The sequence below is a fragment of the Gossypium arboreum genome, chromosome 4 (genome assembly GCF_025698485.1).
Source record: "Gossypium arboreum isolate Shixiya-1 chromosome 4, ASM2569848v2, whole genome shotgun sequence".
Taxonomy (NCBI): Eukaryota; Viridiplantae; Streptophyta; class Magnoliopsida; order Malvales; family Malvaceae; genus Gossypium; species Gossypium arboreum.
The window spans coordinates 3,140,480-3,153,876 of record NC_069073.1 but is presented as its reverse complement, the minus strand read 5'-3'; the positions used below and the strand labels follow the sequence as shown (position 1 = coordinate 3,153,876).

The 13,397-nt window shown below is 33.8% G+C and overlaps 1 protein-coding gene across 2 annotated transcripts; it reads right to left on the bottom strand.

Annotated features, from left to right (window-relative positions):
• Positions 1-919: 919 nt before the first annotated feature.
• Positions 920-7,366, bottom strand: LOC108460861 (uncharacterized). Of its 2 annotated transcripts, none has more exons than XM_017760552.2 (6): positions 6,981-7,366; positions 4,478-4,550; positions 4,295-4,388; positions 2,510-2,656; positions 2,363-2,420; positions 920-1,804 (listed from the first exon to the last, which is right to left on the bottom strand). In XM_017760552.2, exons 1-6 carry the CDS (start codon positions 7,011-7,013, stop codon positions 1,286-1,288), a joined length of 924 nt encoding a protein of 307 aa, XP_017616041.1. In that variant the 5' UTR covers positions 7,014-7,366; the 3' UTR covers positions 920-1,285. The 2 variants fall into 2 exon arrangements, with proteins under 2 accessions (XP_017616041.1, XP_017616042.1); XM_017760553.2 differs by having other exon boundaries at positions 920-1,789.
• Positions 7,367-13,397: the final 6,031 nt, after the last annotated feature.

The window sequence follows — 13,397 nt, the reverse complement described above, 5'->3', positions numbered from 1 at the left end:
TCATTGATGTATTTTGATTTGTATCATTGGATCTAGAGAAGTTTAACTATAAACAGAGTTATTCCTTTTCATTTTAATCACTTTATTCTTGAGTTGCATTATTTGGTTATGAATAATATATAATGTAATGCATGTGTCAGATTAAAAGTAGGGAGATGTATATAGCTTAATTAAGGATAGAGGAATTTTGTTCATATACAATTAATTGGATTTAAATTAAAACAATTAAACCCTAATTTTAAACCATATATTAATCAAATTTCGAGCATTATATTTTTACATTGATATTCAAATATAAGTAAATAATGAGATTTTTAGGAAATATAGGTTGAATCAAATACCTAAACTTAGTACATAAAATAATGCTGCATAAATAACGGTCTTTTACGTTGCTCAAACTCTATTAACTTTTTTCAGTACACATGTCCAACATGTTTTGGACAAAGATATGACCATTAAAATAGATGAAAATTTTCAAAAAAGATTTGAAAAATATTCAAATCAAAGGAAATGAAGTCGTGTGCATAGAAATCAAAGTTCAAAAGAAGCTTGGAACACATCCATACTCAATGGCTGCCAGTTTATTCTTCCCATCACTACACTTTATTTTCTATCTTCTTACTCTTCATTTTTTTTAGTTATAACATCCTACACATTCATACATTACTGAGTATAATCTTTCAAAGAACCTTTATAATATGATCCTTCAAAGACCATATAAATATATGAAAAAAAAAACTTATAAATAATCAAACTAATACATATTCATATCCAACAGCCACTTGAGTCTAAGCAGCATAAAGTTGAATTTGGTTAGTGCTAATGGCAACTCACGGTCAAAGAACTGTTAATACAGCATAGGAAGCTGGCAGACTAAATTAAATTAAAAGCAAACAACGAACAGGACAAGACAGCTGAATTTGCCTAAACGATCTAATCGAAAACACAAACAAGCAAATGATCAATAGTTCAACATAGATTTTCTGAGGGCAATTCTATTACACTAAAAAGCCATGTTCTTTCGTTGAGTAACGAGCAAGTTCCAGGACAGGTGTCTCATTGGTGTGGGAAGCTACCATTTTAAAGTTATGTTAGCAAATTATAACATACAGTGAATGACGACAAGGATAAACAGACAGAGAGAGAGAGAGACGTACATAGGATATACTTCCATATTCCAATGAGGTCATTTCGACATTTGCCTTTTCTTGACCTTTCTACTTGAGTTCTAATCTGATCTGGAACACTGACTTTCCTAAGAGCCTTGCCCCCTAACTACTTAGCCCTACCCTTCCTCATCGTAATCTTCTTCATCCTCATCTAACCTTTTTCCAAGCTGAGCAAGTTGAAGAGGATCAATGGCCATCTTGTCCATGTCTGAAAGAGACCAGCCTGGGTATTCTTCATGTTTAGTTCCAGTTATAGGTTCTGCTGAAGAAGGCTGAGCTGCTGCTGCTGCCGGCTCAGGAGCAGCAGCAGTAGCAGCACCCACCGTGGGCTTTGCTTCTACGTTCTCATCTACCTCTGCATTCAGATCAAAATTCCGAACAGCTTGGTTGGCATCTTCAGCAATTGTGTTCTCTTTTATCGGTTCCTTGGACTCAGAACCATCATCTACCACCATTCCAGGGGTTGGATGACTTTTGCTGTTTTGCTGAAGAGTTGCACAGGGTTCTGGTTCTATTTCACGATGAGCATCTCTTTCCACATTTCGACCTCCTCTTCCACGTCCCCTACCTCGTCCCCGGCCTCTCCCTCTACCAATGGTCCCTACATGACCCACATCATGCTGCATAGAGCATGTCTAAAAAGTCAGTTATTGAAAGCACCAAAATTCACACACATTAAATAGATGATCGATTTTAAGTTGATTTATACTTCATGTAAGAGGTGTCATTGAAAGTAATTTATTCACAAACATCTAAAATAATATACATTGCAGTGAACAAACCTAGTTCATCTTTTGCAGAAGTATCTGGCATCTATATTGCTCCAATTCACTAAATTTTCTTGAAATACCCATGTCCAAGACATACACGGACATGGGCATAAAGATATAACCCCTCAAAAACCCTCCAAATACATGAAAAAACTTATAGAAAATTTAACATACCCGTGTCAGATATATGTCCGTATCCGACACTCATACCCGAGTCCAAGTAACATAGTTTGGCTTTGGCATAATAAATTGAAGTTCACCAGATACCTCTTTGTCACTGAAGAAAAACATTCACCACCATTCATTCTTAAAGTTGCACAAAAGCACATCCGATGATCTATATTTTTATAGCTGTCTACAAACACACACACACAAAAAAAAAAAAGAAAAAAAAGAAAGATGTTGAAATGGAAGCCATCTTACTATTCTGCTCCTCTTTGATTCTTCATCACTGACATGGACTTCATCTCCAGCGGCTTTCCTGGCAGCAAATATGGAAACATATCATGAAATAAGTGAATCTTTCAATGAATAAAAAAGTAACAAACACAAAGCAAGGCTTTCTCTAACCTTCTCCTTGAAATACTTCGATCGTCATCAGCAGCAGCAGCAACAGCATCGGAATGACCATGACCATGACCATGACCATAATCAGGAACCCGGCTAACAATTTCCCTCAGAAAATCAAAAACATTATAGCTCTGTACACAATGCTTTCTGCATTTTAGTTGGGCACTTTAGTTAGACCAAAGCACAGGACATTGCCAAATATACATCACTATGGATAAACACAAACAAGATCGGAAGTAACATAATAAGATACCATGCTGATCAGAAGACTTGTTAATTGAAAAAAGTAGCATGATCCAGAAAAGGAGAGAAAAGATTCAGAATCACAATTCTCCATCTACAATAATTAGCATAGTTGATCTGTATCTAAATACTTTGTGACCCTAAAAGGAGGAAATCTGGACCAGGTCCAACATAAAATTAGAACCTTTTAGGAATCAAATTTGTGAGAAAGGGATGATGTAGCTTGATAAGTTCTGGAATGCTAGTTTCAATTATTGAAATCAAAGAACACATTTCAAGAAACTTTCTATTCCTCCACTCACCCTAAACAGCCCAAAAGCTCTTGTATGAGGACATGAAAGGATATTTGGTTGATCACCACTGAATCTTGATATTCTTATATCATGTTACTTTATATTAGTTTGCAGTAACATTGATAGTTGTGGTTTTCCACTGTGGTACCCTGACCACATTTTTCTTCAAGTACCCATGTCCAACACCCATATACAACACGTATTCAAACATGGACATGGAATATGATCCCCCAAGAATTCTTGAAATACATGGAAATCTTGGGAAATTTAAATACCCATGTAGACACATACCCACATCCAATTCTCACACCCAAGTCCAAGTAACATAGGTGAAAATGTGTTTCTTCCTTCACTATTATGTACGATATTGTGCTAATTCTCTTCTCTTACTCACAAAGTGCACCTTTTAGGGGGAAAATTCAAATAAAATAAAGATTAGATATTCTTGGTTTACTAAATACTGAGATGAGCACTTCTACAAAAAAGAATGGTCACGTCAGCCAATGTAGTTGCCAAGTGGTAATTTCTTTGTAAACTAAAACTATTACAAGAAGCCTTTACTGAAAGTATCTTACAAGCTCTAAGTTTGTTGCTCCAACTCTTCATTTTCCCTCCATGTTTGATATCCATATCCGATATATATTCCGATACAAGTATTAAGGTACATCTCCCAAATGTATAGAAAAACAAAAAAAATAATAATAAGCAGACCAATATCCTACAATAACCCCAAGTCTAACATATATTACAGGCCAGCGGAGGGCTTAATTCATGCTCAGGACAGGCGAATGCTTGAATGTTGGTATTTTGAGAGAAATTGAATCTGGGTAGTAAGTAAATCTTAAATTTGTTTCTTTCATAGCCTCTTTGGTTTTTTGGCGGTATTGCATCTATTTGCTATCCCCAGTCCACTCACACACTCTCTCTTTTCCCTTGACTTCATGTCGCTCTCTTTTTTCCCTCTTAACATCTCTTCTTCTCTCTCCAACTCCAAATCAATCAGTGCCCGAACTTTTAAGATCAAAACTCTAAAAAATATCTAAGGCTTTTAGTGAGGTTATCATATTTACACTATAGCTATCAATGTAAATGGTGCACGTTCACATGGTCAGAAAATTGAAACAGAATAGACAAAGAGCATTATGCATATGAAAACTTATATAAATGCAGAAAGATCCTTGAGCCCTCAAGTAGACAACAAACATTGTATGCTAATTGCGACAAAGAATAATGTTAATTCTTCACTTACAAATGTAATGAATTCATGGTCTTTGCTCCTCTCTGAAGGGTAATCTTATATGTACGATCACAAAGGTCTTGAAGAAACAATTCCAATGCTTTAGCTGCAAGGCCATAGAAAGAAGCATGAACAAGTAAGATACAGACGTGGGGGAATTAGTTACATAAAATTGTTTACTTTGCTGCCACTCACAAACTAAAACAGGCACTGCTAACGCAATCTTCCCAACATCTTCATCGGCTTGCATAATCTTTTTAATGCGAGCCTGAAAATCAAATATGTTTGAAAGTTTCAGCACAAATCACAGCTAACATCTATCAAAAATGATAAGAAAGCCAAATATAAGGGAATATCATTCCAAGAAGGATAGCTTATAGATCCGTGATCCAAAAGCATATATAAAGCATCAAAAAGATATATATTATTTACCAAACTTTTTAATCATTCTCTTACAAAAAAAAGTTTAAAAACAGCTTGAAGGATGTAAAAACGTTTCCAGTGTGGAACCATAATATTGTATATTTAAATTAAAAGCAATCAACATTCTCTATTAGAATCCGATATATTAAGAAACCAGACAACGTTTGTTAAAAAATCCGAGTAGAAGATGAGAAGAAATGACCATTGACACGGCATTCCTTGTCATTCCATTAAGTGAGCATCACCTTTCAGGTCACTGGTTTAATATCATCAGCTTAATGCAAGTAACCTATCATGAAGCTCGCTTATTTTACCAGGTTTTTATTTCAAACCAATCAAGACACAAGTAAACAGAGCGCAGATGTCAACAATAAACAAGAACAGCAAGATTGATGAGAAACTAAACTTCTAGAAATCGGTAAGCAAGACGTTCTGAAGCCTACCATCAGTTGATGTTATAGCTCATAGTATGGTCATCTGAGAATATTACTGTAATACTTGATGAAAAACTATAATTCTAAAGATTTTATAAGCAACAGCTGCCAGTGACAACTTCAAAAAGAAGGCAATTTCCAAAAGATGCATTAGAGAAACTCTTTATGGATAATGATCCCTTCTTAAAGCAAAAGTTATGTCTGCAAACTCATTGCTTAGTTCTATCATCCTCTTAAAAATGCATTTTATTTCAATATTTTCAAAAAGATAGTGAAGGCTTTGACATGATCCTTCACCTTCCTGTAGAAGGCAATAGAGGTGACCAGTGAAACTGTCCAGAAATGTGCCCTATCAGTACTACAGAATTCCAAACTCCAACTAGTGATTGCAAAAAAAGGTTACGTTTCAGACTAAGAAAAGAATTGTTAACACAAGAACAGAAAGAGATAAAGGCACATCCAGAGAGGATTAGCAATCACAGAGACCACACACTATACCATACTGCTCATTCTTAAAATGTCAGAATTTATACAAATGATTACTTAAGGATTCAAAAAAGGAGTCGAACGGATGATAACTTAAAATATCATATAAAAAAAGAAATCGATCCCAAGTTCCAACTAATGTAGTATTGGTACATTGCAGAACATCAATCAAACAACTCTCAGTTCTTGCTTCCAAGAAAAGTAGAAAATCAATAAAAAATCATTGACTTTCAGCATGTTACCTTAGACAGTAAATCAAAACTGAATCATGCTCAAAACCACAAAAGTTCTGCACAACCTTCGAAGAATTATACCTTTTTTAATAAGCCAAAATATTCTGACCAAAATAAGAACGCTAAGCATGAAGACTGGTTACAGCATTTTAATTTGCTGAGAAACAAAAGTTCACTTGGCACCGTCTTCATTTCAAGAAAAGAATAAGAAGAAAATTTTCTAATAATAAAATAGATTTGTGTACACATAAGCTACACATTTCAAAAGAGCTTGCATCCCAAAACCAAGGAAATAAACAAGGGTGCCAAAAGTTCTTTATGCTCGTCAAATTCATACACATTAAACCAATTCTATAGAACTGAAATAGAATACTACTCAACAATAGCATAGAAGAGCCAAAAAAAAGTAGCAGCAGCTATGTCGCTCCTGACTCTTTGCTTTTACTCTAAGTACATGAGTATGGGGCTATGAACTTCCAAAGATAAGTATATGGAAAAACTAGAAAAAAATATAAAGTAGATACCCATATCCAACTCTTATACCAGAGTCCAATTAATATCCCGATAACATAAATAAAATACGACCTAATTGCTATATATAAATTAACTGAATTATGATTTCAAATCATCTAATTTCTTTGAACCAATCATAGCCTAGAAAAAGCATAATTCAAGAGGAATTTAGGAAAACATCACCACCATAGCTAGTAAAAATTGACCAATTTGTAGAACCATCCAAAAAAATAAAATTAGAAAACCATAAAAGAAGCTACCTGGGGTTTTCATAGAACAGCCAAAAGAAAAAAGAATCCTCCCTAAAATGACTATGAAAAACACAAAACCAACAAGACACTCCATGAAAAATCCATAAAACTAAAAAAATTAATAAACTAAATTTTCAAAAACCCTAATTATTGAAAACATCATCCAATAATATGGGGAAATTTTCCTACAAATCGAAATTTCAGCAACAAAAATAATCACAAAACCAAAAAAAAAACCCAGACTTCAATTCCAGACGAATCAATCAAAAGTCAAATACCCAAAACAAATTAACAACAGATAAAGCAAAGAAATTAACCAAATTCAAAGAAAAGAAAATATAAGAAAAATGAAGCTTACAGCTGGGAAACGGGTATCAAGCTTCTTCCTCATGGTTTGGTTGGCAGATTTGGATCATTAAATTATTAAAATACTAAAAAAAAAAAGTAAACCAAAACAATATCTTTTCCCTTTCAAAGAAAAAAAAAAACCTTCAGAAGGAAATCATTGTTGACCTAATCCTTTCAAACATGAAAAAAAAAATTAACAAAAAACACCACCTTCCACCTATCGCAGATCCGAATATAGCTTTTTCCTTTTAGATCACATAAGAACCAAACAAAAAAACGAAATTCTATGTTTCAAAACCCGAATATGCGTCCGTACAAGTTGACCAAAGGGAAAATTAAAAAGCAAAAATAAAATAATTTTTTAAGTCAATTGTATATCGATGGATAAACTTACAGTAAGAATAATTTAAAGTTTTAACAGTCCAATAGATGCTAGACGCGTGTTCAAGTCGATACTTTATGCGGGATCTAATATACCATTTTTACACGTGAGATATGTTCATTGGACTGTCTTCACAGTTTCATGACTGAAACATTTCTCCGATATTTGTTTTTTGTTTTTTATTTATGTTCTAATATTAAAGTATGAATGGGAGACACAGTTCAAACTATATTAATCACATTTATTTATTGAGTTTTAATTCGATTGATATTGATATTATTGTCAGGATAGAAAGATTTGAATTCAATTGCACTGAAGCATATTATTATCTCATTTTATGGATTGAAAAGAATAAAAAAATATGATTTGAATTTATAATGAAACATATAATCCAAAACAGGATAAGGAAAAAGCAACAATAAATTTACTTTTTTCTATATCCAATTTGTCTCTTAAACAATGTTCAAAAACTTTAATTTAATTTGGATTAATTTCAGTTTAAATAAGAAAATGGTTCTAACCATCAGACTAATTATCTAAGTTAATCATGCATACACTAATGTAAAATGTAAATTCTTTCGACAAGAGTTTTCTAAAAATTACCAGTAAGGTGATACTTAATAAGAGCATTTTGATTAACTATTGGAATTTCCTTTGTCTTCTCTAATGAAAATGCCTTAATATTTTCCAGAGACTAGAAAAAAGTATAGAGAAAAATAAAGGTGAAACATGTCGACTATTGACATCTTTATATAGCACAAATAGTGGAGACAAAGCTTAGTGGGAGGGTCAGAAAATCCTACTATAACCCTTGGAACCCGAGAATAGACTCTCCTAAAATTTTTAAACCTAACCATCTATCTAACATAACTACTACCACTAATCACCTAAAAATATCAAGCTTTCATCTACAGTACTCTAATTGAGACCTATTTAGTTAAGTCCCAACTAGGTCTCAACTAAGCTCTAACGATGCTCACCGAGTTATGATTTTCATGCTAAAACATGGAAAACAAATCTATTGATCTGTGAACTAACAAGTTCACCAAAAGCATGTAGGGTTGGCAGATTGCGTCTTTAAAGAATTCGCCAAATGGTGTATTCCAATGAAGCGTTTCGCCAATAGGCGTATTGTTAAATCCACGCAATACGTCTCTCAAACACTTAACAAATAATTCACCAAACTCATCATTTTTTTACATTGGCTTATTCAACTACATGCTACACAACATATCAATACGGTTTACGTCAGGTAGACTGTTACACCCTAATTGGCAGAATGTCAAAAATTTCAATACTAAGGCTAGGTATAAGTATCAATTCCTAAGCCCTTAGGTACTGCACCCCTTTGTTGGGCCACTGCACTCTTTTGTGCAAAAAGGACCCCCAAGGCCCAAATTTGATCCTGAACATCTTTGACCACCCCGAGTGACTTCAAAATGATTTTAAATTGTATTTAAAGTATTTTATTTGTCTTAAATTAGGATTGATGATTTTATAAAAATATTTAAAAATTTTAAATTAGTATTAATCTCTCGTCTTCCCAAACTCGAAAGATTTCATTTTAAGTCATAAACTTTGGAACCTTGTTTTATGAGTTGAAAATGTTCAATTATGCTACTAAACAACTAAAATGTTTTATTTAAGTTCAATATTTTAATATATTTTGTAATATGAGTTTTTATAAAATAGAAGAAAAATGCACTAGCTTGAAAGTATTCCAGTGGCACCTCCTATTCGTACTGTACGCTAGAATGGGTAAGAGCTATTACAATGAATATCTTATTCAGTGCAATAGATTGTGTTAACCGTGAATCAAAACATTATAACAAATAAAGATTCGTGAATCTGATATGAATATGATAAAAACAAAATAAAGATTCGTTATAACATTATAACAAAACCAATATAAGACATTATCTAGAAATAGAATCCGTGTTTAATTCCTTATACTTATATATATATCCAATAGATCCAAACAAGATATACAAATTTCTAATAGATCGATAAAATCGCAAAGCAAAGAATCCCAAGATTCAATTATTCATTAACTACCCGTATATCTTAAGATTAAGAATTAAATATTTTTTATTCATTTTTTTTTCGCGAGGAGTGGATGAGAAGAAACTCTCATGTCCAGATTCGTAGTAGAGATGGAATTCATAAACAACAACCATCAACTATAACCCTAAAAGAACCCGATTTCGTAAACAACATAGAGGAAGAATGAAGGGATATCTTATCGAGGTAATCGGTTTGTTTACGTAGATATGCTCTTCAAGCACTTGAACCCGCTTGGATTACATCTAGACAAATAGAAGCGGGCGCACAAGCAATGACACGAAATGTACGTCGTGGTGGAAAAATATGGGTACGTATATTTCCGGACAAACCCGTTCTGTGAAGACCTACTGAAACACGTATGGGTTCGGGAAAGGATCTCCAGTATTAGGTAGCTGTTGTTAAACCGGGCGAATACTTTATGAAATGAACGGAGTAGCGAAAATATAGCCGAAAGGCTATTTCAATAGCGGCGTCAAAAATGCCTATAAAAACTCAATTCATTATTTCGGGATAGGAATATAGAACCAAAGGAAAGAAGTCTTGTCTTGGGAATAAAAAAACAATTGCGAGTTTCTTTTTTTTTTTGACAAACAATATTTCTTTTTTTCTTCGTCATTTGTTACATTGAAAAAAGAAATTTAAAAAATGATTCAACCTCAGACCCATTTGAATGTAGCGGATAACAGCGAGGCCCGAGAATTGATGTGTATTCGAGTCAGAGGAGCTAGTAATCGCCGATATGCTCATATTGGTGACATTATTGTTGCTGTGATCAAGGAAGTAGTACCAAATACACCTCTAGAAAGATCAGAAGTGATTAGAGCTGTAATTGTACGTACTCGTAAAGAACTCAAACGCGACAACGGGATGATAATACGATATGGTGACAATGCTGCCATTGTCATTGATCAATAAGGAAATCCAAAAGGAACTCGAATTTTTGGTGCGATCGCCCGGGAATTAAGACAGTTAAATTTCACTAAAATAGTTTCATTAGCTCCCGAGGTATTATAAGACGAGACCCAAGTATAATTAGAGTATTTAGAGTATTTAAATGGCATAGATTAATTAGTAGATTGTGTCTCACGTATATACCTTTACTAAGTAAAAAAAGACCACATTGGTTATATCAAAATTGGAAGCAACAAAATTTTAGTTTACCATGGGTAAGGACACTATTGTCGACATAATAACCTCTATACTGAAATGCTGATATGAATAGAAAAGGAACGATTCAAATAGGATCTACTAACATCACTAAAAACATTGTTAAAATACTTTTACGAGAAGGTTTTATCGATAACGTAAGGAAACATCGGAACGCAACAAATATTTTTGGTTTTAACCTACGACATAGACGGAATAGAAAAGGACCACATAGAACTATTTTAAATTTCTGACGGATCAGTTGACCAGTCTCTGAATCTATTCTAACTATCAACAAATTCCTAGGATTTTAGGAGGGATGGGGATTGTAATTCTTTCTACTTCTGGGGTATAATGACGAATCGGAGGCTCGACTAGAAGGAATCGGTGGAGAAATTTTGTGTTATATATGGTAATCATCCAAGATATCTAATTGTATCCAAAACTCTCCATTTGTGCCAAAAAAAAAAAAAAGCATGGGTTGTCTAATAGAACTCCTCCGTCTACGGTAGTTGATACGTCAATGAAGTTTTACCGGAATAAAAGAACAAAAAATGGATTCATGAAGGTTTAATTTAATTAGTAAATCACTCCCACTCCGGATTCCTTTAGATAATGAAGATCTGATTTTAGGTTATGTTTCGGGAGAGCTTTACCAACGTGGGATAGAGTCAACAAAAGTGAAGTAAGTGCTTATGATTCAACCAGGGAGGCGTATAATTTATAGACTTCGCAACAAGGATTCGAACGATTAGGTAGTTTTTTCAACTTCAAGATTTCTTTCGGAAGGATCCAATTCAAATTTCAAGAAACTTATTTTCTTCCAATAAGCGAATTCGGAAAAATTTAAGGAATAACAACTATGAAAATAAGGGCTTCCGTTCGTAGAATTTGTGAAAAATATCGCCTAATCCGTAGGAGGGGACGAATTATCGTAATTTGTTTTAACCTGAGACATAAACAAAGATAAGGATAATCTTTCTATTCTAAAAAGAACTCCTGAAAGAAAAGAAACTAATCTTAAAAAAGCGATAAACAAATAAAAATAGAAGATCTGTTTTGACATGAAATGGATATATCCATATATCTCGACTTATCTTTATGAAATGATAAAATATGGCAAAACCTATACCAAAAGTTGGTTCACGTAGGAATGGGCGCAGAGGTGCGGAAAAGTGCACGTAGAATACCAAAAGGAGTTATTCATGTTCAAGCAAGTTTCAACAATACCATTATTATTTATTACGGATGTACGGGGTCGGGTAATCTCTTGGTCCTCCGCGGCACTTGTGGATTGAAGGGTACAAGAAGGGGACCCTTTTGCTGCTCAAATCGCAGTGGGAAATGCTATTCGAAATGTAGCAGAATCGAGGTATGCAACGAGCGGAAGTTATGATAAAGGGTCCGGTCTCGGAAGAGATGCAAGATTACGAGCTATTCATAGAAGTGGTATACTATTAAGTTTCAATGACGGATGTAACCCTTATGCCACATAATGGTGTAGACCTCCTAAAAAAGACGTGTGTAGAAATAAACACTAAGGAGATTTCAAGAGAAATAAATGATTCAATGATCGATCAAATAAAATAATATTACTATGGTTCGAGAGAAAGTAAAAGTCTCTACTTGACTCGGACACGACAAAGAAAGTGTGTTGAATCAATAATGATAGTAAACGCCTTTATTATGGACGCTTTATTCTGTCTCCACTTATGAAAAGCCAAGCCGATACAATAGGCATTGCGATGCGAAGAGCTTTGCTTGGAGAACTAGAAGGAACATGCATTACACGTGCAAAATCGATAAAATACCCCACGAATATTCTACCATAGTAGGTATTTAAGAATCATCCATGAAATTTTAATGAATTTGAAAGAAATTGTATTGAGAGGAATTTGTATGGAACTCGTAACGCCTTTATTTGTGCCAAGGGTCCGGATATGTAATCGCTCAAGACATCATCTTACCACCTTCGTGGAAATCGTTGATAATACACAACATGTAGCCACCTTAACCGAACCAATTGATTTGTGTATTGGATTACAAATCGAGAGAAATAGAGGATACGATATAAAACGCCAAAGAACTTTCACGACGGAAGTTATCCTATAGATGTTGTATTCATGCTCGTTAAAATGCGAATCATAGTATTCATTGTTATGGGAATGATAATGAAAAGCAGGAGATACTTTTTCTAGAAATATGGACAAATGGAAGTTTAACTCGAAAGAAGCACTTCATGAAGCTTCTCGCAATTTGATTGATTTATTTATTCATTTTCTACATACGGAAGAAGAAAACTTACATTTAGAAAACAATCAACACGATGTTACTTTACCTTTTTTCCGTTTCATGATAGATTAGTTAAACTAACAAAAAGAAAAAAGAAATAGCATTGAAATATATTTTATTGACCAATCGAATTGCCTCCCAGATCTATAATTGTCTCAAAAATTCCAATATACATACATTATTGGACCTTTTGAATAACAGTCGAGAAGACCTTATGAAAATTGAACACATTCGCATAGAAGATGTAAAACAAATATCGGGCATTCTAGAAAAGAAGTAGAAAAAGCATTTCGAAATTGATTTATCAAAATTTTTAATCCAATGGATTTTGAACCTTCAGCACAATCCATAGATTCGGACCAAAATTGAATAAATGTATCTAGGGAGAATTCACTTTGCCTTTGAAGTGACTACTCCCTAGATAAAGATATTGGTTATAACAAAAACAAAACCATTGTAACACAAAATAAAATGGGATCATCTTGACAACCAAATGAGAAAAAGATCATCTTGATGACAAATCTTGCTAGTGTCCTTCCAACC